The 26,578-nt window shown below is 48.5% G+C and overlaps 1 protein-coding gene across 1 annotated transcript in view; it reads left to right on the forward strand.

Moving 5' to 3' along the window:
* The first annotated feature begins 1,534 nt into the window (after positions 1-1,534).
* Positions 1,535-26,578, forward strand: part of LOC125431097 (centromere protein F-like) — a 46,948-nt gene continuing 21,904 nt past the window's right edge. The window contains exons 1-6 of the mRNA XM_048493740.1: positions 1,535-1,767; positions 4,559-4,755; positions 6,035-6,123; positions 16,148-16,200; positions 16,326-16,518; positions 20,257-20,393. Coding sequence (XP_048349697.1) covers positions 1,606-1,767; positions 4,559-4,755; positions 6,035-6,123; positions 16,148-16,200; positions 16,326-16,518; positions 20,257-20,393 — 831 coding nt within the window. The 5' untranslated portion in view covers positions 1,535-1,605. The remainder of the gene's footprint in view (positions 1,768-4,558; positions 4,756-6,034; positions 6,124-16,147; positions 16,201-16,325; positions 16,519-20,256; positions 20,394-26,578) is intronic.

A 26,578-nucleotide genomic window follows, 5' to 3' on the forward strand; every position in this document is an offset into this window, starting at 1 on the left:
CTTGTCTTCTGACCATTGGCTAGATTTGGAATACGTACACATTGCCATTTGAATCTCCACTCCTCTCCAAAGCCCACCTTGCTTTCCACAATTGGGCGTGTATTCTTTATGTCATCTTGCCCCGTTCAGAGATCTTGGTTGCTATATCAACCCAGTTTTACTTTGCCCTTATCTGTATTCGTGAGCTTCTGCTAATTCCTTATCTCCTTGGTGGGGCCCTGTTTTACCAAATCAAAGCTCAGTGTCAGGTTGCTCTATGAGTTTCGTTTCTTCCAACGATAGTAAGTTTTTGAAATGCTTGGTACCCAGTGAATTACTCGAATATAACTTACATGATTAAATACAATGGCTTAAAACATCATAAACTATATGTCCATATCAAGGTTCACTCGAGATCTCCTCACAGCCGAACCGCAGAACACAGATCAGTCCCGTTTCTGGCGCTCCTCCTCCCCCCTTATCACGGGATTTTCCTGAATCTGCTTGTATATGCACCGTTTTGAAAAATCACTCCAATGAAAGCTAATAGGAGATGGGGGCTACACATTTGAGGGTCCATAACTTTGGCCCCCATGAACCAAACTTCACCAAACCTGGGTGGTATCACCAGGAGGGTCTCCTAAAGATACTCTGAAATTTTGGTGCTGCTAGCTTAACAATTGCCCCCCTGACAGCAGGCACCCCCCACCTAGCAACGCTAAGAACAAATCTACCAAATGTATTGTCAAAGGCTTTCACGGCCGGATTCAACTGGTTCTGGTGAGTTTTCTGGGCTGTGTGGCCGTGGTCAGGTGGATTTTGTTCCTGCATCTGTGGCTGGCATCTTCAGAGGTGTATCACAGAGAAAAGTCCAGTTTCACACTGTGTCTAAGTGAGAAGGGAATGTTTAGTGTGGTATATTGTTCCTGGTTCCCCACCCTGGGACATTTCCCCACCTGGAGTTGGCAACCCTACAGCGATGCTTAAAAACTTGTGTCAAGTTGCTATCCCTTCAGTCTTGAGGAGGTGCAGTCTGGGTGCTTATGGATGGTGCCTGTTGAAGAAGGGGGTGAATCTGGGGAGGCCATTGAGGTTTTAGGCCTAACTTCTTCAATACAGAGTTAACAGTGCATCTTTGAATATAATAATTCTTATATCTGCCTAAATAGTCCATGTCGCTCAAGTGTGCAGAAAGGAAGGAGGCTAGAAAAACATTTCAAAATTTCAAATGGGTAGGGAAGGCGGGTTTAAAATTTCAAACAGTCAGAGAAGGCGGGCCTGGGGGAAATAGCATCTTCCCTGATTATTTATTCCTTACTGTGAATTTGGACGCCTGGAAACCCTGGAGGGAAGCTAAAGTCCCGGACGCTTCCAATGCAACCCCGAGTTGAAAATCCAGGCTCGGATGCCCTTGTGAACGGTCCTGTCAGGTGCACGGCTTTGGCTACTGATCCAATTTTGCCCCTTCCGCTGCTGGACGTAAGAGGGATTTCAGCTCTGACGCTGCCCTAAACCCTCGCTGGCGTTATAATCCCAGCAATCTGTCCTTGGAGGACGGAGGGAGTGGGAGAAAAGAAGGCCTCTGCCATCCCGACTGCAAGCCCGTACGGGTGTCGCTCGGGCATCATGAGCTGGCCAGCCGAGGAATGGAAGGTGGGCTTGCCAGCCCAGGCCCTGAGGGCGATAGCTGAGGTGGAGCTGCGCCTTGAGCGCTTGCAGAAAGAGCGCCAGCAGAAACAGGTGCAGCTGGACACTCTGGAGGCCATGATGCACAAGCAGAGGAAAAAGGTAACTGGAAAGGGGTGCAGCAGGCCGGCCGCTCAGAGAACTGGGGCCTGGGCAACCCATGCAAGTTTCTGGGGGTCAGCCATGAATAAAAATCACAGCAGGGTTCGGGTTGGTAGCATTGTTTCTGCAGCATTCAGAATGCATCACGGACATTTATTTCAGTAGTCAGAACAATCACCCTGTGAGGTAGGTTAGTATTATTATCCCTGCTTTGCAGAAAAAGCAGGTAAGAGAATAATAGTTTGCATTATGGCTCCTTAGAGAGTCTGCAGCCCAGCTGCGTGTTCCGTCTGAACTGTCGTGTTCTGATTCAACCTGGCAACTTAAGTCATGTATTTCCAAAGAGTTTCATGTATATTATCTCTGCAGTCCTGACAACAGCCCTGTAAGGTTGGCCATTGCTGTCATCTGAAAGGGGATCGGCTGCCATATGAACCTGCCCGTTCCTCAAGGTCATCTTCTGAGAAGGCTGTGACAGGGACCTTTCTGTGGTGGCCCCCCTATTGTGGAATAATCTAATTTCGGGCTTTCTTGGTGCCAGTTTTGCTTTTCTTTATGCACCAGATCAGGTTGCTTTATTTTTGCTCATGTGTTTGCTCAATGGCTGTTTAAGTGCTCTTTTCTTTTTAAGCGCTTTTGCTTTTTAAAATGTGACTTTGTGGTGGTTTATATCCTGCTTTATGCTGCAGGCCAGTATAATAATGCCTGATTGTTTTGTTCTTCAGAAGCCTCCTTGAAAACTCTTTACACGTTTATATTTTGGATTTTACACTTTAAAAACCAAATACTCGCCCACCCAAGTTTCAGATAGGGAGACGTACCCAGTGCGTGGCCAAATCCCATACAATAAGTTTAGGCCGAGATTTGAGTCAGATTTGTAACTGATAAGCTACCGCAGCACTTGCAATTCATAGTACTTTTATGTTTTCCAGGTGTTTACATATATTATTTTAGTAATCCTCCCTTCACGGGAGGCCAGTAGTGGTATTTTCCCATGTCACTGGGGGGAGCAGGGGGTGAGAGAATGTCTTATCTAAGGCTGCTAGGTGAATATTTAAATATTTAAAATATCTAAAAAGGGCTTGGACATATTTATGGAGGAGAAGTCGATCTATGGCTACCAATCTTGATCTTCCTTGATCTCAGATTGCAAATGCCTTAGCAGACCAGGTGCTCAGGAGCAGCAGCCGCAGAAGGCCATTGCTTTCACATCCTGCATGTGAGCTCCTAAAGGCACCTGGTGGGCCACTGCGAGTAGCAGAGTCCTGGACTAGATGGACTCTGGTCTGATCCAGCAGGCTAGTTCTTATGTTCTTATGTTCTTAATATATGGGTTAACTGAGCACTGCACTAGATGACGGCAGCTGAAGCCTCTCAGTTCTATCAAAAAGCACATTCCCAGACCTCATTATACCAAAGAAAAACTTGGAAATCCCATCCAGAATTCTGTGACTCACTCACTTGACATAAATTCCATAATTAAAACCTGGCCGTGGAAGGAAGAGGAAATATGTTTCTAATATACATATTATGTCTCATTTGGTCACACAGACTTCTGACTTGCAGGTTGTGAGACTTGTATGTGTGTATGCATACAGGATGTATAAAGCCCTGACTGAGATTTTGGAAGAGGAATGTCCTTGTTACTGTAGAGCATGTAGAACCATGGGGTTGGAAAAGACCACAAGGGCCGTGAAGTCCAACCCCCTGCCATGCAGGAATACACAGTCAAATCACTCCTGACAGATGGCCATCCAGCCTCTGTTTAAATACCTCCAAAGGAGGAGACTCCACCACACTCCAAGGTAGTTCATTCCACTGTCGAACAGCCCTTAACGTCAGGAAGTTCTTCCTAATGTTTAGGTGGAATCTCTTTTCCTGCACTTTGAATCCATTATTCCTTGTCCTAGTCTCTGGAGCAGCAGAAAACAAACTTGCTCCCTCTTCAACATGACATCCCTTCAAATATTTAAACATAGCCATCATGTCACCCCTTAACTTTCTCTGCTCCACACTAAACATACCCAGCTCCCCAAGCTGCTCCTCATAGGGCATGGAATCCGGACCCTTTACCTCCTCTGGACCCATTCCAGCTTGTCAATATCTTTCTTGGATTGTGGTGCCCAAAACTGGACACAGTATTCCACATAGGTCTGGCCAGAGGTGGGATCCAACCAGTTCTCACCACTTTAGCAGTGGCGCATTGGTTAAGAGCAGGTACGCTCTAATCTGGAGGAACCGGGTTTGATTCCCTGCTCTGCCGCTTGAGCTGTGGAGGCTTACCTGGGGAACTAGATTAGCTTGTGCACTCCAACACATGCAAGCTGGGTGACCTTGGGCTAGTCACAGTTCTGTGGAGCTCTCTCAGCTTCACCTACCTCACAGGGTGTTTGTTGTGAGGGGGGAAGGGAAAGGAGTTTGTAAGCCCCTTTGAGTCTCCTGCAGGAGAGAAAGGGGGGTATAAATCCAAACTCCTCCTCCTCTTCTTCTTCTTCTTCTTCTTCTTCTTCTTCTTCTTCTTCTTCTTCTTCTTCTTCTTCTTCTTCTTCTTCTCTAGAAGTGGTTACTATTTTTTTCTGAGTGCCAAGAAGGGGTTACTAAAGCAACCTCCCTGCCCAATAGGGACTGGAGGTGCGTGTGTGCAGCACCGCCACTGTTTGAATCCCACCACCATTGGAACCTGTTATTAAAATTTTTGGATCCCACCACTGGGTCTGATGATCAATGCAGAACAGAGAGGTGGAACAGCACCTCTCCATTTAACAAGCTCTTCTTCCTTGGTTCTTTTCAGCACGAAGAAGAGAGAGTCTCGTGGTCTCTCCTTTCTCAGCAGAACCGGAGCTTGTCGGAAGCCCGTGAGCAGACCGACCGTGCCCGCCAGCGTCTGGCCCAGGAACTGCAAGCCAAAGAAGCCCAGCTGAGCTGTCTTGAGGCTCAGCTAGTTCAGGCGACCCGCCGCCAAGCGGAACTTGAGGAAGAACTGCGTAGGTATGTACTTCAGGATGTAAACGACACTGATGTCGGGGGTGGGGTTCGCATCAGAGAAATGTTGTTGGAAATATTCTGTAGCGCTGCCAAGAAAACAAAGCAAAACTAAACCCATGGGGCTGAGTGTCAGTGCTGGGCACAGTAACTTGCTCTGTGATTAGCAGAATCGGAACACATTTTTCAAAACTAGCTATTTGCAGATTTTTTTTTCAGTTTGCATGATCTATGCAGCCTGTGTGTGTGCATGCCATCAAGTCACAGCTGACTTATGGCAAACCTGTAGGGTTTTCGAGGAATTGCCTTCCTCCGCATTGCAACCCTGGTATTCCTTGCAAGACTCCCTTTCAAATACTAGCCAGGGTCAACCCATCTTAGTTTCTGAGATCTGATAAGATTGGGCTGCCCCAGGCTACCAAGGTCAGGACATGCAGGCCGTAGCCCCAACTCGCTTCATCTTGTCTACTCTGAAGAACCCGGTTTGATTCTCCACTCTTCCACATGAGCAGGACTCTTATCTGGTTAACTGGGTTTGTTTCCCTCCTCCTACACATGAAGCCTTCTGAGTGACCTTGGGCCTGTCACAGTTCTTCGCAACTCTCTCAGACCCACCTGCCACACAAGGTTTCTATTGTGGGAAAAGGAAGGGAAAGGAACTTGTAAGCCGACTTGAGTCTCCTTACAGGAGAGAAAGGTGGAATATAAATCCAAACTTATCCTTCTCCTCCTCCTCTTCTTCATCAGATCTCGGAAACCAAGCACGGTTGGCCATGGTGAGTACTTGGATTAAAGACAATCAAAGAAGAAACATTTCATTTTTATAGACTACAATACATTACAGAATACGCTACTTTAGAGACTACAGGATGCTTCATATTAGCTCAATATTTTTTATGGCAAGCCTATAAGGGACGCAAGTACTGTATTGCACGTGGCCAGACTGAATGGGATGAGGGAGCAGTAACTTGCCCAAGACCACTGACTCAAAACTCATGACAGAAGTAAGATTGGAACGCAGAACCTCTGGTTTATAATTTCATCTTTTGGCTATGTTGCACTTAGCTGTGTTACAGGCCGAGTCAGTTGGGTTTCTCCTGTTGTTTCTCAATCTTGACAAAAAATTATTGATTATGCTTGCACAGACTCCCAGTTGTGTCTCAGAGAGATTTCTGTGATCTGGTCTATACCTGTTTAGCTTCAGAATACTTTGTCAGTGACATCTGGACGGAGCCCTTATTTCCCCATCTCCACCACCCACCTTCCCCTTGTTTAACTCCTGCAGGTGTCAGTCAGAACTTGAAAGGCTGCAGTCAAGGTCCAATGTGACTCTTCAGTCCTCTGGCTGGGGTTCCCTGACACCGTGGGCCGAAGGTAAAGAACCCAAAGAGGAAACGGTAGGGGTTTTCTTAGGCCGAGAGGTACTTCCTTGTCGTGCCAAACTCTGAGGATTAGAGGCTTTGGCAGATGGAAATAGAATTAGTGACCTAGGATCAGGACAGCGTATGTGATTTTATTGGGTGGTGGAAAAAAGAGATTGCCAGTATGAGGGATAATTTGAGGGTGGTGGCAGCTAACACTCCCACATCAGTGGCCACACAGCCAGGGTGGTAGAGGCCCTGAGGATTTTCTGTGTTGCTTTAATCACCTTGTGAATGCAGTGGCGCATGCATCCATGATGGAACTTCCACGTGGGCGTTCTCTGTGCAGTTTCCTGCAGTCGGCCACTCACGGTTGCCGTTTTCTCTGCCCTGCCACCAGTAGGTGGTATAGCGAGGAAAATGGCGGCTGTAAGAGGTTGATGGCAAGAAAATGGCACCCATTTGGGTGGGACCTTTGAAAACACATATCTTCCCACTATATGACATTATAGTTATGCTTGGGTGGTGTTCTTTCCTAAAAGTGCTTCGGTTTGGAAGGAAAGAGAGAGTTCTTTGCAGAATCAGCCAGTGTGATAAAGTGAGTTCGTAACAAGGGGCAAGAGTATTCTAAAGCCTTCACCCAATTTAACAGCACTTCCATCTTAATTTATTTGTGTAATAAAGTGAGTTCTTAACAAGGGGCACGAGAGCACGTCCATCTTTATTTCTTTATTATTTTGCTGTCAAATCACATCTGATTTATGGCAACCCCTAGTGAGCCGCCTAAAGCCCTTTGGGGATGAGGCGGCCTATAAAATCGAATGGATGAATGAATGAATGAATGAATAAATAAATAGTGGAGTTTTCATGACAAGGTGGTTTGCCATTGCCTGCCTTGGTTTTGGGATCCTGAACTTCCTTGGTGGTCTCCCACTCAAGTACTAACTAGGATCGACCCTGCTTCATTCCCCAGATCTAAGGGGATTGGGCTCACCTGGGCCTGCCATCTTTGGAACACCTAACAAAATCAGAGGCAGTGTGAGGGGCTTCTTAGTTTCTACACTGTGCTTATTCCCAGTTAAGGGGTCTCAGTTCTGGGTGTATGTGAGGGCCCCCCAAATTTTTTCACCAGCACTGGGTGGCTTCAACATTCCCCATACTTCCTTTTTGTCTCTCGTCCTCTGTGAAAAGAAATTGTGTTGTTCAGTAGATTGTGGAGGGGAAGTCTTTCCTACTCTTTTTCCCTGAGACCCCCAAGCAACCTACTCTGCAGGCCAATGGCTTAAATTTTTGAGAGGCAAGGAGTGACGCACCAATGCAAAACAGCAAAACTTACAGGTAGTCTAATTATATAATCACTTAATCTACAAAAGTAACAACAACAACAACAACAATAATAATAGAAGGCAGCCCTACTGGGATCTGCCCGAATACTATGCCGATACATTACAACTTCCTAGGCCTCTGGGAGAGGCTCAAATTGTAATGAAGGCCAAAAACCAGCTAAAGATCTGGCAGCTGTGAAATCTACAATAATAATATTAAGTGTCAAAATGTTTGCCAGTCTCTTCATTAGCTTGGATTTTGGAAAGTGGAAGCAGGTCTCCTTGGCTGAATCCCCACCGGGAAATTCAATCTAGATCAAACCAAGTTTTAAAATAAACTGCACCTTTCCCATTGAGGTTTCAACCTCTCCACTGCAGCATGTTTCCATTGACGACATCTAGGCCTATCTCAGATTCAAGAAATGTAACAATCTCCACTACCACGCAATCGGCTTGGCGGGTCTCTTCTGATTGGCTGTCGTGCCATGTTGGGGCAGGACCTTTTTTTGTTCTGCAAAAACGTGCTGACGTTATGACGTCAGAATGTCAGCACATCATCATGTCTCCCGCACCCAAGTTTCTGGTTGGTTCTCGTTTTCTTGTGCTCTCGCGAGAACAGCACCACGCACACTGATTGGTTGTAAGACATTTGCGTCACACTCCACGATGGGAAATCTGAACCAAGATTAGACCCCCAATCCTCCCCTCCAAACTGGATCGAAGACGTGTTTTTTGAAAAAGTAGTACTTTCAAGCAGGTTCGGCAAAGGGGGAGAATGAGCGCGAGAACTGGGTTGGATCCTTGTTCTTCGATCAAGCAGTGGGGAGTTCTCCCTGAATCCTTGATGTTTCGCTTGAGAGTCACACGATTAATTGACTGTGGAGAATCGGCCCTTGTTGCAGAGCAGAAGGCAACTTGTACATTTTCCCTCAGAGGTCTGGTGACTGAGGCCTAATTCTTCCTGTGACTAAGGCCTCTTCCGCACATGCAGAATAATGCAGTTTCAATCCACTTTGAATGCACTTTGCAGCTGGATTTTACTGTGCGAAATAGCAAATCCACTTGCAAGAAATTGTGAAAGTGGAGTGAAAGTGCATTATTCTTCCTGTGCGAAAGTGCCCTTAGCTGTACCGCTTGAAACTGTGGATGTCCTCTAACAGAATGTTCTTTCAGACAAAATATAACCACGTATATCGAGGACTATAGGGGAAAGGCTGGGTTCTTTTCTTTGTATCAATCTAGAGTGCAATGTAACTAGCAAGTAACAGAAACACAAAGCACTCCCAGGCCAATACACCTTTAAAAAATAATCCTAATAGTATTGTTTCTTATCAATCTTTATATTATTTCTTAATATTATTTCGCACGGACGGGCCCGCTGGACGCACAGCCTGCGGTGCAGCCTTTGGACTGGCTGCGCCACTCCCAAATGTTGCTTACCTCCCGTCTCCTTCCGTTGTGTTGTGGAGGCCAGGGGACACGCCCTCTGGCCAGAGCAACAACCCTGGACTCGGAGGCCAGAGGCATGTCTCCTGGCCTCCACAACATGACAAAAGGAGACTGGAGGTAAGCAACGTTCGGGAGGGCCGGTGGAGAAACGCCGGCTTCCACCCGGTGCCGTTCTCATGGCACCAAATGGAAGCCGGCGTTTGCTAAAAACCTCGCTTTCCGAGTGAGGTTTGAAAACACCCCTTGGGCAGGAACAGAGCTCTGCTGCAGCGATTTGGCAGCGGCGTCTGTTCAAAGGGTCCCCGCCAATACGCTGCTTTCCCAGCCTGAAATAGTTGATTTTGGCCCGTGCGGAAAGGGCCTCTGACCCAGGTTTACTGCCTCAGTGAGAACTAGACCACATTTCTAGTAATAAACAATAGTAGAAAGTTCAGAGAAGGGGGCTTGGGATATCCTGAGAGATCCTAATGGCTTATAAACTAGCATACATACAAGTCCTGCCTAGAAAGACAGAAAAAGACTGGAATGACTCACATCGACACATCCTGAATATCTGGTAAAAACTAAATGTTGCTGATAGCCAAGATGAGGGGATCTGGTGTGGAGATGTGGGAGACATTAGGATGGTTGAGGGAGGGGAGGAACAAGTATTTGGTAGAGAGGTTTCCCATTAGTGGAATTCTTTGGGGAAAGTATTTTGTCAGAGTAGCGTATTTAGTTGTGTCCATTTTATCCTTACAAGGGCCCTGAGAGGTAGGTTAAGCTGAGCCTGTGAGACTAGCCCAAGGTCTTGCAGTTTTGAACTGTTCGTGTTTGAAAGTATATTCAGAATGTGAATGAGGAGGGGCAGATAGATGAACTAAAGGTGAGGGTGGGAGGCTATTTTGCCCAAAGCAAGAGAAGTTTTTATTAAAACGCAGACTTGAAACGTGTGGGGCCGAATAAGAACACAAGTGGAAATCATCACTTTTTAAATCAAGTTTTTATCCCATCTTTCTTCCAAAAGGCTCAATGTATAGGATTCCCTTTCCTCACTTTATACTTACAGCGAACCTGCGGGGCAGGCTAGTATGGCAGAAAGTGACTAGCCGAAGCTTTCATGGCAGAGTCGCCTAGCGCCCCAGGAGACGGCCTGTCGCGGCTGCTGGAGGTGGTGGCGGACTGGGCGTTGCGGTACCCCAGACTTATTGTTCTGGGGGATTTCAATGTCCATGTCGACGCCGCCTCATGCACGGTGGCCACGGACCTGGTGTCATCCATGGCGACGCTGGGCCTCTCCCTGGTAAATTCTGGCCCCACCCACGAGGCCGGTCACACACTGGATTTGGTCTTTGGGTCAGGGGTTGATGTGGTCATATCCTCTATTGACAGAGTGCCATGGTCTGACCACTATGCCCTGAAGGCTCGGATGAGCATGCCGCAACACCCCCGTCTAGGCGACGAGCGAATTTATGCTCGCCCGCGAAGACTTATGGATCCTGATGGATTCCTGAATGCTCTGCGGGATCCTGAACCCACCGGCACCCTCGATGGCCTAGTAGCGGACTGGAATGCCCGCCTTTTAGATGCCATCGAGGTTATTGCTCCTCGACGCCTCTTCTTCGACTCGTTCTCGGGCTGGCTCCGTGGTATACGGAGGAGCTACGCCGTTTGAAACGGGAGCTTAGTCGGCTTGAGCGAGTGTGGAGGAGTCTCGTGACGAGGCTGCGCGAACATCTTATAGGACGCTTATGAAGGCTCTTATGAGATGGCGACGGCGAGGTGAAGAGAATATTCTTCTCCTCTCTCACATCTGCTAGCTCTCGCCCAGCCAACTGTTTCGTATTATTCGGTCTCTTACCTCATTATCTGAGGGTTCAAAAATGATCAATTGGCTATTAGCTGTGAGGCATTTATGAGCTATTTTGCAGATAAAGTCGCTTCGCTCCGCCAGGACCTCCCTGCCACCTTGGAGACAATTAGTGAACTGGAGGCTCCCTTAGCCGCCTTTCTGGCCCTTGTTTGGCCCAGTTTTCCCTGCTCTCCGAAGACGATGTTGACAGAGCCCTAGCTGCTGTTAGACCTACTACCTGTCCTTCTGATCCGTGCCCCTCCTGGCTTATTAAAGCATGTCGGAGGAGTTACGACCCCACCTGTTGACTATTATCAATTGCTCCCTTGAGCAAGGAGTTTGTCCGGGTGGGTTGAAGGAGGCAGTGGTCCGCTTCCACTCTTAAAAGACCGTCGTTAGATCCTGGTGATCCGCCAATTACCGCGCCCGCTTCAATCTTTCGCTTCTGGGGAAGGTAATTGAGAGAGTGGTGTTGGAGCAGCTTCAGGGTTTTCTGGAGGACGCGATCGCCTTTGATCCCTTCCAGTCCGCTTCCGTGCTGGGCATGGGACGGAGACTGTTCTCGCCGCCGCCACAGATACGCTTCCATATGCAGCTTGACCGAAGGCGGATCGGGCGCTGCTGGTGTTGTTAGATCTCACCGCAGCGTTTGATGTGGTTGACCACGATCTTTTGACCCACCGCCTGGCCGCCTCCGGGTGCGGTACTGTCCTTCAATGGATTGCCTCGTTTCTCCGGGAGCGGAGTCAGCAAGTGTGGTGTGGGGACCGAAGCTTCCCGGAGGTGCCCGCTTCATTGGCGGCGTGCCTCAGGGAGCTTATTGTCCCCGCTGTTATTTAACATCTATATGCCACCTTGCTCAGCTGGTACGGAGCTTTGGGCTGGAGTGCTACCAGTATGCTGATGATACCCAGCTCATTCTGTCGATGGAGGGGGGAGCAGGCACCGCCTCTGCAGCTCTACAGCATTGTCTGGAGGCGTTGCTGGTTGGTTGACGAAAAGCATGTTACAACTGACTCAAGAAAAGACGGACATCCTTTAGCTAGGTCGCATGAGGGTTTCCAGCCGCCCGGTGTGGGAGGGGGTCTCATTGGCACCGCCCCTCAGTTCACAGCCGGGGGTCCACCTGGATTAGTCTCTTTCTATGGAGACCCAGGTGGCCCATGTAACCCGGGTTGCGTTTTTCCATCTTCGCCAGGCCCGGCGGCTGGCCCCTTCCTCTCCCAGGCGGATCTGGCCACAGTGATCCATGCAACGGTCACCTCCAGATTAGACTATTGCAACTCGCTCTACGCGGGTCTACCCTTGAGGCTGATTCGGAAATTGAAACTGGTCCAGCATGCGGCGGCTCGTTTGCTCACGGGAGGTGCCTCCAGAGATCACATCACGCCCGTGTTGCACCGTTTGCACTGGCTTTCAGTTGAATTCCGAATCGTCTTCAAGGTATTGGTGTTAACCTTTAAGGCCTTACGCGGTCTGGGACCCTCGCACTCAGGGACCGTCTGGCCCCATATGTCCCACGTCGGTCTCTGCGTTCGGCAGAGGCCAATCTACTGGAGATCCCCGCCCCCTCTATGATGCGGCTGGCCTCCACCAGGGCCAGGGCTTTTACGGCCCTGGCCCCTGCCTGGTGGAATGCTCTTCCTCCAGCTGTCCGGGCCCTGCGGGACCTACAAGAGTTCCGCAGGGCCTGTAAGACTGAGTTATTCCGCCGGGCTTTTGGGGAGGCCGGCTGCTGATAGGTGCCCATTAACAACTAAGATCCGCTGTTCCCCTCTCAGGGGAGTTGGGGAGCTAGTGGCTGAACGCCATCTGTTTTTTAACTGATTATAAATTAAGAGCGCTGCTTTTAACTGACATGAATTTTTAGTATTCTATTTTGTTATCCGCTTGTTTATATTGTGATGTAAACCGCCCTGAGCCCTTTGGGGGAGGGCGGTATAAAAGTGGAACAAATAAATAAATACATACATACATACATACATACATACATAAATAAATAAATAAATAAATAAATAAATAAATAAATAAATAAATAAATAAATAAATAAATAAAGAGTGGGGATTTTGAACCTGGGTGTTGTGAAATCTCACGGGCCAGCAGTCAGGTGCAAGGGCTTCAGTTCCCCTGGGGTCTGCAACCTGTGGCTCTCCAGATGTTCATGGACTGCAAATCCCATCAGCCCCTGCCAGAATGGCCAATTCTGCCCCTTTGGGGATCGGGCGGTACAGAAATTGAATTAATAATAATAATAATAATAATAATAATAATAATAATAATAATAATAATAATAATAATAATGAACATCTGGAGAGCCGCAGGTTGCAGACCCCTGCGCCCAGCTCCTTCCTATCTCTACCCGAAGCAAATTAATCTTTGTGTTACATGCTGCAACTATATTTCAATGCAACATGCTCCTTATTTTACTGTCTGGAAAACTGCAGTCTTCATTTTGTCTCTTTTGAAGCCGCTGTGTTAAAAATTGGCATGTATAATTTCCAAGCGTTGCCTTTCTTCAGGGTCCAGCTTGCCTTTCCAGGGGCTCTGGAAGTTAAACCTCTGAACAGGTGCATTTTCCCTTTACTGCACGTAAGCAGGCAGGCTATTTCACATGCTGGAACTGCCAATTTATGTTTCGAATGGCTGATAAGGTGCTCTCTGTGGTTTCTGTGCATCACACAGTTGGGCTGTGCGCAGAGGTGGGATCCAACCAGTTCTCACCACTTCTCTAGAAGTGGTTACTAAAGTGCCGAGAAGGGGTTACTAAAGCAACCTCCCTGCCCAATAGGGCGGCGCCACTGTTTGAATCCCACCACCATCGGAACCTGTTATTAAAAAATGTTGGATCCCACCACCGGCTGTGCAATTTGAAATTTCTGTAGTGGTGAGAGTACTGAACTAGGATCTGGGAGACCCGGGTGTCTTCCAACTTGGTCGTGGAAGCTTGCTGTGAGTTTCACTCCCCACTGAGCCATGGAAGCTTAGGTGAATCACAGCCTAACCTGAGGATTTAAAAAAGAGGACAGGATAATGAGGTCAGCCGCTTTGGGGAGAAAGGCAGGGTAAAAATATGGTAAATAAAAGCACAAAGATCTTCCCCATGGGAATGTAGCCGCACTGGCGTAATGCCCATTGGGCAAGGTGGGCAGCTGCCCAGGGCATCACCTTGTGGGGGGCATCAAAATGCTGGGTTCGTTTTTGGGTATTTTAGTGGTTTTCCATTTTTGGCCTGCAGGGGGCGCATTTTTAGGCTAGCGGCACCAAAATTTCAGCATATCATCTGGAGACTGTCCTTATGCTACCCCCCAAGTTTGGTGAGGTTTGGTTCAGGGAGTACAAAGTTATGGACTCCCAAAGGGGGTGCCCCATCCCCCATTGTTTCCAATGGGAGCTAATAGGAGATGGGGGCTACAGATTTGAGGGTCCATAACTTTGGCCCCCCCTGAACCAAACTGCACCAAACTTGGGGGGTATCATTAGGGCAGTCTCCTGATGAGACCCTGAAAGCTTTGAGACTGTGCCTTCAGAAATGTGCCCCCCACAGCCTGCAACCCCCATTGACAGCAATGCAGAAAACTCAATGATTCTTGGGCAAATTTCTAGGATGTTCCTGCAGGGGGCGCATTTTTGGATGTATCGGCACCAAAATTTCAGGGTATCATCTGAAGATGATGGCACCCCCCAAGCTTTGTGCAGTTTGGTTCAGGGGGTCCAAAGTTAATGACCCTCAAAAGGGTAGCCCCCATCTCCTTAGCAAATAATGGGAAATGGGGAACCCCCTTTGAGGGTACATAACTTTGGACCCCCTAAACCAAACTGCACCAAAATTTGGGGGTACCATAAGGACAGTTTCCAGATGATACCCTGAAATTTTGGTGCCGATACATCAAAAAATGCACCTCCTGCAGGAACATCCCAGAAATTTGCCCAAGAATCTTTGTTCTGCATTGAGTTTTCTGTATTGCTGTCCATGGGGGTTGCAGGCTGGGGGGGGGGGCATTTCTGAAGGCACAGTCTCAAAACTTTCAGGGTCTCATCATGAGACTGCCCTGATGATACCCCCCAGGTTTGGTGGAGTTTGGTTCAGGGGGGGCAAAGTTATGGACCCTCAAAACTGTAGCCCCCATCTCCTATTAGCTCCCATTGGAAACAATGGGGGATAGGGGCACCCCCTTTGGGAGTCCATAACTTTGGACTCCTTGAACCAAACCTCACCAAACCTGGGGAGTAGCATAAGGACAGTCTCCTGATGATATGCTGAAATTATGGTGCTGATATGTCTAAAAAGGCACCCCCTGCAGGCACCAATGTCCTGGTGCAAAAAGATTTTTGGTCGTGGTGGAGTGGCCGCCCATGGGGGGGCGGGCATCCAACTCAGGTTTTGCCCAGGGCTACAGTTTGCCCAGGGCTGCCTCGTTATGCCCCTGATGTAGCCTCAAACTTTGTGTGCTCACAGTTGGGAGGAGTTGTGTCATCCCATTCAGTTTCTCCTTGTCCTCCTCAGCAATTGCAGAAATTTGGTGCTTCTCTGAGGCCCCTCCCGCACAGGTTGCAGTCGTGATAAAAGAACCCATTTCCCTTTTTTCATGTTCACATTTTTTGCATCTGTGCAGGCAGCGATTGGAGCACACGGAAAAATCTGGGTTGCTGTTGTGCCTTCACATGGAGATGTGTCTATTTTTTTTTTTACTTTCCACACATGTGTAGCTACACAGGCATGCACAAATGAACCCCCACAGCCATGCCGATGTCCCACACTTCGACCAACTGCACCTGCATAGCTACACAAATACAGAGGCGTTCCGCTCCTGCCCCAGAATGCCCCCACCATGCCCCTGCCACGCCCTGCCATGCCCCCAGAGGGGCGTGTGCTCAGTGCATCCCCCCTTGACCCCTTGGAGCTACGCCTCTGCATAGATGCAAGCTGCAATTTTGTTTTTAAAAAAAAGGAAAAGGGAGGCAAATAAAACACCTCCTATCTGGCTGTTTGCTCACGAGCAGCTGCAACCCAGGATTTTTAAAAAGGATTGCTTGTTTAGCAATATAAAAAAAACCTGGGTTGGGGGAAATAACTCAGGGCGGACTTGTTTTGGGGGAGGGATCTGTGTGATGTCCCTCCCTCCCCAAATGGGTTATTTAGTGTCCTACACCCGTGTTTATTGGCCCGTGCGGAAGGGGCCTGAGAGAAAACCTTTTCTCTCCTCAGACAGTTTTTGTTCTTTTGGTAGTTGAAAAACAAAGTAAACAAACTCTGGGCTTTCAAACCTGTAACTGAATATGGTCAGTGAGGTAAACTCTTTGGCAATGTGCCCTCGAGCAGGGGTTCTTGGTGTGAGCATAAGAGTGTTGCGCACACCTGCCTGTGCTGTGAAATGTCGGAGGGGGTGTGTCACGGCCTGAACACGATCTTGATATTTCCTCTGCCCTGCAGGTGTTGGTGAGGTCAAATCAGAGCCCAGCAGGACCTTTGCACTGGGAACGAGCGTGAGTACAGGATACGTCCCTTTTCGGCCACTTGCTGCACCCCTCCTTGGTATCGCTTCATTGAACCAGGGCCTTGTAATCTTGTATTGGATTATACAACTCCATCCTTCCCTCTCCTTTTCCAGAAGATTCAACGCAGGGGCTCGCTGCTTGCAAGTTCCTGGGAGAACGAGGCTCCAGTGACCTTCAGGCCACAAGAGACCACTAGTCCGGGGGCCCCACCTGGGAGTCCTATCGCTGTAAGGAATGGCGAAGGGATCCGGTCAGTGACATCAGAATTGGTATCCGCAGCCGGGTGGCTGAAGAAGGACAACGAAGGTATCGGGAGCTTTTCTTCCTTTTCCAAAGAGGGAAGGTCAGTCTGATGCAGGTGCACATGTGCCCATTCGTTGGGCCAATCTCTTTCTGCTCAGTCCCCAGTTATGAATGCAGACTGGCTTTCCCTTTGCAGCCAAACCCTTTTCTCACTTCCATTAAGGCATAGGTGTCAAACTCAGGCCCTCCAGATGTTCATGGCCTACAATTCCCAGCAGCCCCTGCTAGCAGGATCAATTGGCCCTGCTGATATGGGCTGATGGGAATCGTGGTCCATGAACACCTGGAGGGCCTGAGTTTGACACCTATGCATTAAGGTGATGATGGAGTGACCTTTTCTTTTTTTTCCTTTGCCACATGGCTTGGCTCAGTTCCTGAAGTCCTCTGTTAGAACCTTTTCCTGCACAGTTCTGCCTGCCTCTTTGTGTCATTGGCTGCCTGTAGATAGTTGGGTGTTGTTGTTTTTTTGGAATGATTCTAGTTCCAGAATAGATGGGAAAGGGTCAAAAAAGGACACGGATGCCCTACCCTGTTGCTGCTGGAAATTCTGGTTTTGCTACATGTGCCCAGTTTTAGAGACTTCAGCAGGTATTTCCTGTACATTTTGTAGCACAGGAACAGTAGCCATTTTAATTCGATGGGTTTTTTTTTTAAAGGCAGAAACCAATCCACAGTCTTTCATACCACATCTATATGCTTGGGTTATTCCCCACCCCCTGACTCCTTTTGGGCCTTTCCCCGCTCTCTTGGATCCCCCTATGCCGCGTGCTGCTCTCAGCGTGCGGCATCCCAGGCGCGCGCCCGGGCGTCTCCACGAACCCGTGCTCTGGGCGGGGTCATCAAAAGGCGCCGTTAAGAAGAGCGCCTGGGATGCCGCACACCGAGGGGGCGCGACAGCGGCAGCGTCAGGGCGGCTGCGCTGTCGCCGCCCCTGTCGTGGGGAGTGCCGGGGGACCCCGTGCTACTCTCCTCAAGTAGCGCGGGGGTTAAGGTAAGTGGGGAAAGGCCCTTTGACATCACAATACTCCTGCAAAGTAGACTGAGACAGACCTTGTCAACTTCATGGATGGCTGATGATTTTAACGTGGATTGACGGAATTTATGGCTTTTAAGAACCGCTGCTGTTATTGCAGTTGGCACACTGTCAGATTTGTCTTTCTAGTCACTGTTACTCGATTCAAAGAAGTTTTAATTAACTGGTAAGCTTTGTAATCAATTAATTATGTCTGCATAAATCGACACAAATTCTGATTGAATGAATGGGAGAAACAGCTTCAAGCCCCCCACCCCACACCCAGTACTGTGGGTTCAGGATGCAAAAACAATTGGGATAGGGCAGAAAGAGGGATGAACCCAAGTCTTTATACACACTGCAGTTGTGATCAGAATTGCACCTGCATGCCTGCAGGAGACGCACAGCCTCCCATCATGTATGTAAGGGTCTGTTACTCCAGTCAATAATTGAGACTCAGGAAAGGTTCAAGAGCTTTATCGAACTGTGTCAGGACCTTAGCTGCAGAAAGCCAGATTTGAGGATCGAGCTTTCGGAACATATATATCTCCAAACATTACCCTTTCAGGTGTTCCCCCCTCCCACCTGTTCCCACAATAGACTGCATAAGAAAAGGAGCAGCAGTGGCGTGGTGGTTAAGAGCAGGTGCATTCTACTCTGGACGAACCGGGTTTGATTCTCCACTCTGCCACTTGAGCTGTGGAGGCTTATTTGGGGAATTCAGATTAGCCTGTGCACTCCCACACATGCCAGCTGGGTGACCTTGGGCTAGTCCAGGGGTAGGGAACCTGCGGCTCTCCAGATGTTCAGGAACTACAATTCCCATCAGCATGGCCAATTGGCCAATTGATGGGAATTGTAGTTCCTGAACATCTGGAGAGCCGCAGGTTCCCTACCCCTGGGCTAGTCACAGCTTTTCGGAGCTCTCTCAGCCCCACCTACCTCACAGGGTGTTTGTTGTGAGTGGGGAAGGGCAAGGAGATTTTAAGTCTCCTACAGGAGAGAAAGGGGGGATATAAATCCAAACTCCTCTTCTTCTGCTTAAGACAGTATTGTTATGTGTTCCAACTCAAGGACAGTGATAGGGCTCGTTCCAGCCTCCTGGGAGGGGGAGAAATGAGGTATGCATATCTCAGTAGTTACAAGCACAGCAATAGAAACAGAATGGGCCATTAGGCCGCAGGTAACAGCAAGTGCAGGTGTGACCTTGGCTCCGGCCTGCTGATGCCAGGCCAGGTGGGAGCCAGGCCTGATATTGTGTCTCATACACAATCCTCAAGGAGGACACACAATAGCTTTGCCCTTAAATAGTGTCTACAAATATCACAGCACCATCACAGAAGAGGCATTCTGTTTGCTTGAGCAGAGGAAATGCCTCTTCCTAGCTCAGGGGTCACTTCACTGTTCATCAATGCTGTTATCTGGTGCCGACCAAGTATTTTTAGGTGTGGCCAGGTGTGGTGGTATAAACCCCACTGCATTCAGCAATGTACCCAAGCACTTCTGGGTTTGGCCAGTAAACTCACAGCAGTAAAAGTAAAATAGAGCTTTATTGGGAAAAGTTTAGCAAGTTGTTTAAGACAAACAGAAATTCTGCGTGGCAAAGACAGGATAAATGAAAACAATAAAAACCAACTCTCTACATACTCATAAAAGCCCTCAGCTGTCTTTAGGTGGCGAGGCATAATCAGAGTTCTCTCTGGTAGTAAAAGGGTGGGAGGTAAGGGGATAATTGCTGCGACATCATGCTGCCCATAGTCTGGTGACCCCCAATTAACCAATCCAGGGGCTGCCTGAATTGGACCAAATTGACCCCTCCCAACAGGAATAAGCAACCGGTCACCTCTGGTCCAGGGTATTCTCAGCTGAAGAAAATCTTTCCAATTAAGTGCTGGCCTGGGAAAACATCTTAAAAGATAAGGAATGATTGGATAACAGCCTGCACCTGTGAGCCCCTTGGCTGATTAGAGCTGGAGAATTCTCCTAAGATGGAGAATTTGATATCAGGTAGGGCTTTTGCCCAGCAAGGCTTCTATCGACTAGCGGAGATTTGATTGGCTATCCAGATTTTTTAAAACATAGTTTTGGCAGCAGCTGCCACCGCAGCACGAGGATCTGCAATGTGTTACAAAAGTTAAGGTGTGGTAATCATTTTGTGGCTGGCTCTGCCTCCTGTGGCAGCCTGTGTCAGCCATTTTTGGCAGCCATTTTGTTGCTGTGCCCACCATATTGTGTCAGAATTCCAAATGCTCCTGAAGGCTAAAAAGTTTCGGGACCCCTGTTCTGGCTGATGCTCACACCAGAAGAGGCATTCTTTTCTGTTTTGATGTGCTGGGCTGAAAAAAAATAATTAGAAAATCTTCTGCATTAATCAAGGCACCTTTTTAATTGTTCAACAAGTTTTTTGGGTAGATTCATCAAGATGATTCAGTTATCATTGTTATCTAGAACTTCTCCAAGAATCACAACTGATCTTCAAATTATGGAGATCTGTTCCACTGAAGCAAATGGCAGAATTGCTGGGTGGATTCTGTAGCATCACATTTCTGCTGAGCCCTGTCCTCCCTAGGCTCCACCGCCAAATCTCCAGGAATTACCCAACCCAGAGTTGGCAACCTCCCGCAAGGGCTAAAAACTTTCTGTCTGGATACGTTGAGCAGGTATAAAAACTGGGCCTTGTCTACTTGTTTTCATCTAAGCCTCTTTTCCCCTCTCCCTGCACCATCCAGAACTGAAGCTCAGGCTTGCCAAATCAGAGAAGCAGAATCAAGAGAAGGAAAGGGAACTATGGAGCCTGCAGAAGCAGCTGGAAGTGGTGGAGGCTGAGCTGGCTCAGTGGAAGAAGCAGCGATGCAGCCAGGCTGAAGTGAGTAGTCCAAAAGAAAGTTTTTGCATGCAGCTCTTACCACAGCCCCACGCAGCTTCTGACCTCACCAAGCTCTGGGCTGGAAAATTCCTGGAGAATTGGGGACAGAGCCTGGCGAGGAACCTTGGCCAGGTGTACCTCCTTGGAGTCCACCTTCCAAAAGCAACCATTTTGTCTGGGGCAGGGGTAGGGAACCTTTAACACTCAAAGAGCCATTTGGACCCGTTTTCCATGGGAAAAGAAAACACTTGGAGCCGCAAATAATTTTTGACATTTAAAATAAAGATAGCACTATATATATAGGGGTTTTTTTAACCTTTTTACTCCGCTCATTCTGAGAAAGGGCGGGCAAGGATGAAGCCAGCAGCCCGGCCTTGCCGGCCGCCAGAAATTGCCCGCCCTGCTCCAACGGGGTGGGCGAGAGGGGAAGCCTGCGGCGTGGCCCAGCCAACCATGGGCAGTTGGTGCGCCTGCCCTGCTGCCTGCAGGGCAGGCAAGGATGGGGCTGGCGGCTCGGCTCGTGGAGCCAGTGCAAGGGCAGAAGAGCCGCATGCGGCTCTCGAGCCGCAGGTTCCCTACCCCTGGTCTGGGGGAACTGATATCTATAGCCTGGAGATGAGCTGTATTGGAGATCTCTGTGCTCTCCCTTGGAGGGTGAAAACCCTAAGTGCTGCACTGTTTTTGAAACCTGGGATTCTTCATTTACTGCATTTCTCTGCTTCACTGCGCCAATTTTTTCTTGTAGAAATGTATTGTTTTTAAAATATTGGCTGGTTATATGCTGGTGCTCTGCCCCGCAGTGAGGGTACATCCCCTTCGGGGTAGAGTTTTGTTTGCAGACACGCTCAGACTTACAGTGCGGCAGATTCCAGGAGCCCCAGACTTCCTGACAGCAGACAAGCCCCGATGGCTTTGGGGTTTCTGCTCTTTCTGGTCTCCCCCCCCCCCCCGCCCCCGCCCGGCCCGGCCACTCCTGGCAGGCATTTCTGGAGGATCGACAGCCAGCTTTTTCAGAAAAACAAAAAATAACAATAGCAATATGAAAAATACCAATATAAAAATTTAAAGAGTTTTTTAAAAGCCCATCCATCTTGAAACCAACTGGGAGCAACCCAGAAGTGGGGACAGGTAAGCTGGGCAGCAGGCAGTGGGGCATTTCCGCACATGCAAACAGAGGAACATGAGGAGACCCCTCTGCAGAGCAAAGACCCTCGAGTAAAGCGCTGCATGCATAATTGGCCCTTATCTGTGCATTATTTAATTTAGATGTTTATACTCTCCTTTTCTACCTGTTGAGAACCTGAAACGGCTTACAACTTCGTTCGATCCTCTTTCTTTACCCTCACTCAAACCTGTGAGGAAGGTTAGGTTGAGAGAGAGACTGTTTGGCTTTACCAGCACACTCAAGGCGGCTTACAGCACACAGTAGTAAAGACCATTAAAATTCAAAATCCAACAACCCAACCCAGTAAAAATTATGCTCCCCCTCAAAACCTGTCTGCACCCAACAGTCATAAAATCAACAGCACATCAGACTAAAACAGCATAAAAAGGCAGAATGTATTTGTTTATTGAGAAAAAATGTATAACTATGTGTACAAATTTTGTAGGTTGTCCATACAGATCTCAGGGTTGCCACCTCTGGGTTGGGAAATTCCTGCAGATTTTGAGGGTGGAGCCTGAGGAGAGTGGGGTTTGGGGAGGGGCCTCAGCAGATGGAGTGTCATAGAGTTCACCCTGAAAAGAAGCCATTTTCTCCAGGGGAACTATCTGTGTTGTTGGAAATCAGTTGTGATTCCAGGAGAACAACATGCCCCTTGTGGCATAGTGGTTAAGAGCAGGTGCATTCTAACCTGGAGAACCAGGTTTTATTCCTTGCTGTGCCATTTGAACTGTGGAGGCTTATCTGGTGAACCAGATTAGAACACATGCCAGCTGGGTGACCTTGGGCTAGTGAGTCACAGTTCTTCAGAGCTCTCTCAGCCCCACCCACCTCACAAGGTGTTTGTTGTGGGGTGGATGGGGGAAGGGAAAGGAGACTGTATGGCCCTTTGAGTTTCCTTACAGGAGAGAAAGGGGGAGTATAAATCCAAACTCTTCTTCTTCTCACCCCTGAAAGTTAGCAAACTTAAAACTGTATGATACACATACACAATCCCAATAAATCGATCCAGTCAGCCGTGAAAACCAAGTCTAGGAACAAGAAAAATTATTAACTAATATGAAATAGGGAATATTTGTTAGTCTCTGGAAGGTAACAAACACTTAGCCGTTAGTATCAAAAAGGTGAGGTGAGATTTTGGGAACTCACGAGAAGCAAAGATACCCAGTGACTTTGACTTGGAGAAGACAAATGTTTGAGATTTCATGTACTTAAACTTTAAGTTCCCCATAAATATCAAAGCCCTGCCAGTTGGTATATGGGTTTGTGTTGTTAAAAGGCTGAGGGGGCATCTTAAGATGTCCAGCAGGCCTTGTTAAGTTTGTCTGCAGTGTTTTTAATGGGCCAGGAAGCTGTGTGGTAATTATCTCATCCCTCTAACACAAATAATCCTGCACTGTAGGTTGTTAATAGTCCGGCTAGGCAAACGAGGGACAAGAAGCTGAGAGACTTGCTCAAGGCCATCAGGAATGGCCAACTTAGGATTCGAGCCCAGCTCCTCTTCCTTTTCTCTTAACTTCTGTTTAATTTGAACATTAGTTAATAACTGAGCTAATTGGACAAACAACCAAGTCTTTAGGGTCTGTTTCTTAGGACAGGGGATAAGAAGAAAGGATGCTGCAATGCAGTAGCAATGGAACAGTCCTTTAGACAAGCCAGGCAGGAAAATTTGGGACGCTCAGCATACTTTTTTTGTGTAGCTGCTTCATGATCTTGGTTTCTGTGTCAGACGAGGATCTCAGAGATGCAGGTTCAAATCCACACTCTGCCAAGGAAACTTGCTGACAGAGGCGTAGCTCCAAAGGGACTGGGGGGTGCACGGCGCACTGGGTGGTGAGGGCGTTCCAGGGGCGTGGCGGGACGGGGCAGAGGACGCACCAGTGTACCGGGTGCTTTTCCCCCTTGCTACACCTCTGCTGAGTGACGTTAGGCCAATCACATACTCTCAGCCTAACCTACCTCATCAGGGTAGTTGAGAGGATATATTTGAGGACAAAACAATCTTATCTGTTTTGTGTCCCCATTGGGGGGAAAGGAGGGATATAAATGAAGTAAACAGAATAAATCATGAAAGCAGGGGTCCCTAATTTTTTGGTGGGTACCTTTGGGATTTTGACACAGGGTGGTTAGAGCAACCACAAAATGGCTGCCTCTGGAGGTGGAGTCAGCCACGCGGCTGCTGCAGCAGGTGAAATCAACCATACAGAGGAAGCCCAAATGCAGTTGGAGGAGAGATAATTTAAAGAAATATACTGGGAAAGGGAAGTGAGAGAATAAAGCCAACATTGTGGTGTCTCTAAGATGCTACTAGACTCACATCTAGCTTCCGAAACAACATTGTTTTCATATGCCCAGTCCTGTTGGGCAAGAGCCCATTTGGACCTACCCACTTTCTAAAAACACGTGGTGGGAGCCAGGACTTATGTCGGCACACACTTGTGCCAACAAGTACCATGTTGGGAGCCTCTGGATCACGGACTAATTGTGGTTGACATGTAGAGTACACCAGTGGGGGATTTCTGGAGCGACTATTCTCTAAGGGTTGATATGGACATATCGTTTATGATGTTTTAAGCCCTTGCATTTAATCATACAAGTTATATGAGAGTAATTCACTGGGCACCAAGCACTTCAGAAGCTTACTTTAGTTGGAAGAAACGAACCTCATGGGGCAGCCTGACACTGAGTTTTTCAGGTGGTTTGGGAAAACAGGGCCCCGCCAAGGAGATAAGGAATTAGCAGAAGCTCACAAATACAGATAAAGGTAAAATAGAAACCAGTAGTGGTTATAGAAACCTTTTACGCAAGGTGTTTTTGACTTAAGTTTCACCAAATATGGGAATGGGAAAGGTGTGGTGAAAGGTGGGATGAGATGACCAGGTCTGTACATCTTCTTGACTCAAACCAATGGTCAGAAGACAAGGAGGGATGTTTGTAAGAGGGTATACATTATGTTACGCAAGCAACAGCCCCTTAAACCTCCTCCCTGTTGCTAACAGAGGAGAGTTCCCTCTTCTGCGCACAATTGAAAGAAAACAATAAATCTCTGAACACTGAAGAAGCTTTTGGATGGTTATTTTTGTAACCGGTCAGAGCTTTTGCTCTGTAGACAGGGCCTTTGCCCTGTGCCTATCAGGGCCTTGCCTTCCCCTCACAGCCTCTGAAACCCCTCACTTTTGTGCTCACCCAACTCCTCTGCATGTCACAGCGGTCACTGGGGAAGCATGAATGGTTACCTTCAGAAAGGCTGAAGCAAGAGAGGGGTGTGTGACTGGTCTGGTTTTTCTGGGCACTCAGTGGAAAGAACAATCCCCTCGCTCTTACTGGTCTGTGGGCCTCCACACACACCTCACCTTAGGGACTGTTGGGGCTGACCCAGTTCCACCTTGCGTCGTTCTTCCTATGCTATTTGGACCAGACTGAGACAGTTGGGTTTTGCGGCATCAAGGCTCTGTCACGGCCTAGCTGCAATTCCACAAACTGCCAGCGGCGTTTGGGAAAGAGGGTCCTCCAGTTTCCTGCAGGGTTGCCAACCTGTTTGGCTGACCTGTGCGTAGGAGGTTAAGAGCTCATGAATCTCAACTGGAGGGACCGGGTTTGCTTCCCAGCTCTGCCGCTTGAGCTGTGGAGGCTTCTCTGGGGGATTCAGATTAGCCTGTGCACTCCCACACACGCCAGCTGGGTGACCTTGGGCTAGTCACAGCTTCTCGGAACTCTCTCAGCCCCACCTACCTCACAGGGTGTTTGTTGTGAGGGGGGAAGGGAAAGGAGATTGTAAGCCCCTTTGAGTCTCCTGCAGGAGAGAAAGGGGGGATATAAATCCTAACTCCTCCTCCTCCTCTTCCTCTTCTTCTTCTCCTTCTTCTTCTCCTTCTTCTTCTTCTTCCTCTTCTTCCTCGTCTTCTCCTTTCTCCTTCTCCTCCTCCTCCTCCTCCTCCTCCTTCTTCTTCTTCTTCTTCTTCTTCTTCTTCTTCCCCCACCCACTAAAGCCAGTCAATGCAACGGCCACTCCCATTTGGCCAGTGCTTAGCAAGAGCATTTATTTCAGGATTGCAGGACCTGTCAGAATCTTGAGAAACTGGTTATTTTGAGGGTCTCTGCCAAGCAGAGCAAAACTGTGCGCCAGAATTCCATTCTGGTGTGTGTAAAAAGCAATAAGGAGATATTTTTTTCTGGGCATGCCGCTCACTAGAGAGACAGGCAAGCACGTATATGTAGGGAGGTTGCAGAATCTGTCAGGCACCTTTGCGCTGCAAGTCTTGTCGCTGTAAGGAAGTTCAATTTTGCCTGTGAAGGTTAGGGACCCTCCAGTGTATTGGAGTATTTTCAAGGGCCACTTGAAAATGGGAAAGGAAGGGAACCTCCCCCTTCTGCGGCAGATCCTACCCGAATGTAGACCATCCTATACTCCTTGCTGCCCCCCAGACCCTCTTCAATAAAACAGTTCCTCCTCAACTTCCTTGGCACAGCTTGACATTTTTACAACACCCCTATCCCTCAGAACGGGGCAAAGTTATTAGTGTCTTTAATTATCTCTTGTGTTTTGCGAAGGCAGCACGGCGGCGAGAGGACAAGCGGCCAAAGGTTTTCCATCACCACTGTGCTGTCACTGCCCAATCCGTGAGCGGGGAATTTAACAAGGCCGCAGCTCATCAGCAAAGTGCTCTTTTACAAGGCCCTTGCTGGGAACAGTTCGGAGGGGGCTTTGGTGGCTGCAGTGATTTTTGGAGCCGGTGGCTGTGTGAGATTTTCAGACTGCAGGGCTGCCCAATCCTGCCCTGGGTGGAAAAGGGCGGGCAGGGAATTCTGGCAGATCTTGCTAAACCAGTGGTGGCGAACCTATGGCACGGGTGCCAGAGGTGGCACGCAGAGCCCTCTCTGTGGGCACGTGAGCTGTCGCCCCAGTTTGGGCACTTGGCTGTGGCATAGCACCAAGGGGGTGTGGGGTGCACGACGTACTGGGCGCGTGCCCCTACAGGAGTGTGGAGAGGGTGTTTGGGGGGCAGGCGGGAGTGTTTTGGGA

Source organism: Sphaerodactylus townsendi, linkage group LG01, assembly GCF_021028975.2.
Source record: "Sphaerodactylus townsendi isolate TG3544 linkage group LG01, MPM_Stown_v2.3, whole genome shotgun sequence".
Lineage (NCBI taxonomy): Eukaryota > Metazoa > Chordata > Lepidosauria > Squamata > Sphaerodactylidae > Sphaerodactylus > Sphaerodactylus townsendi.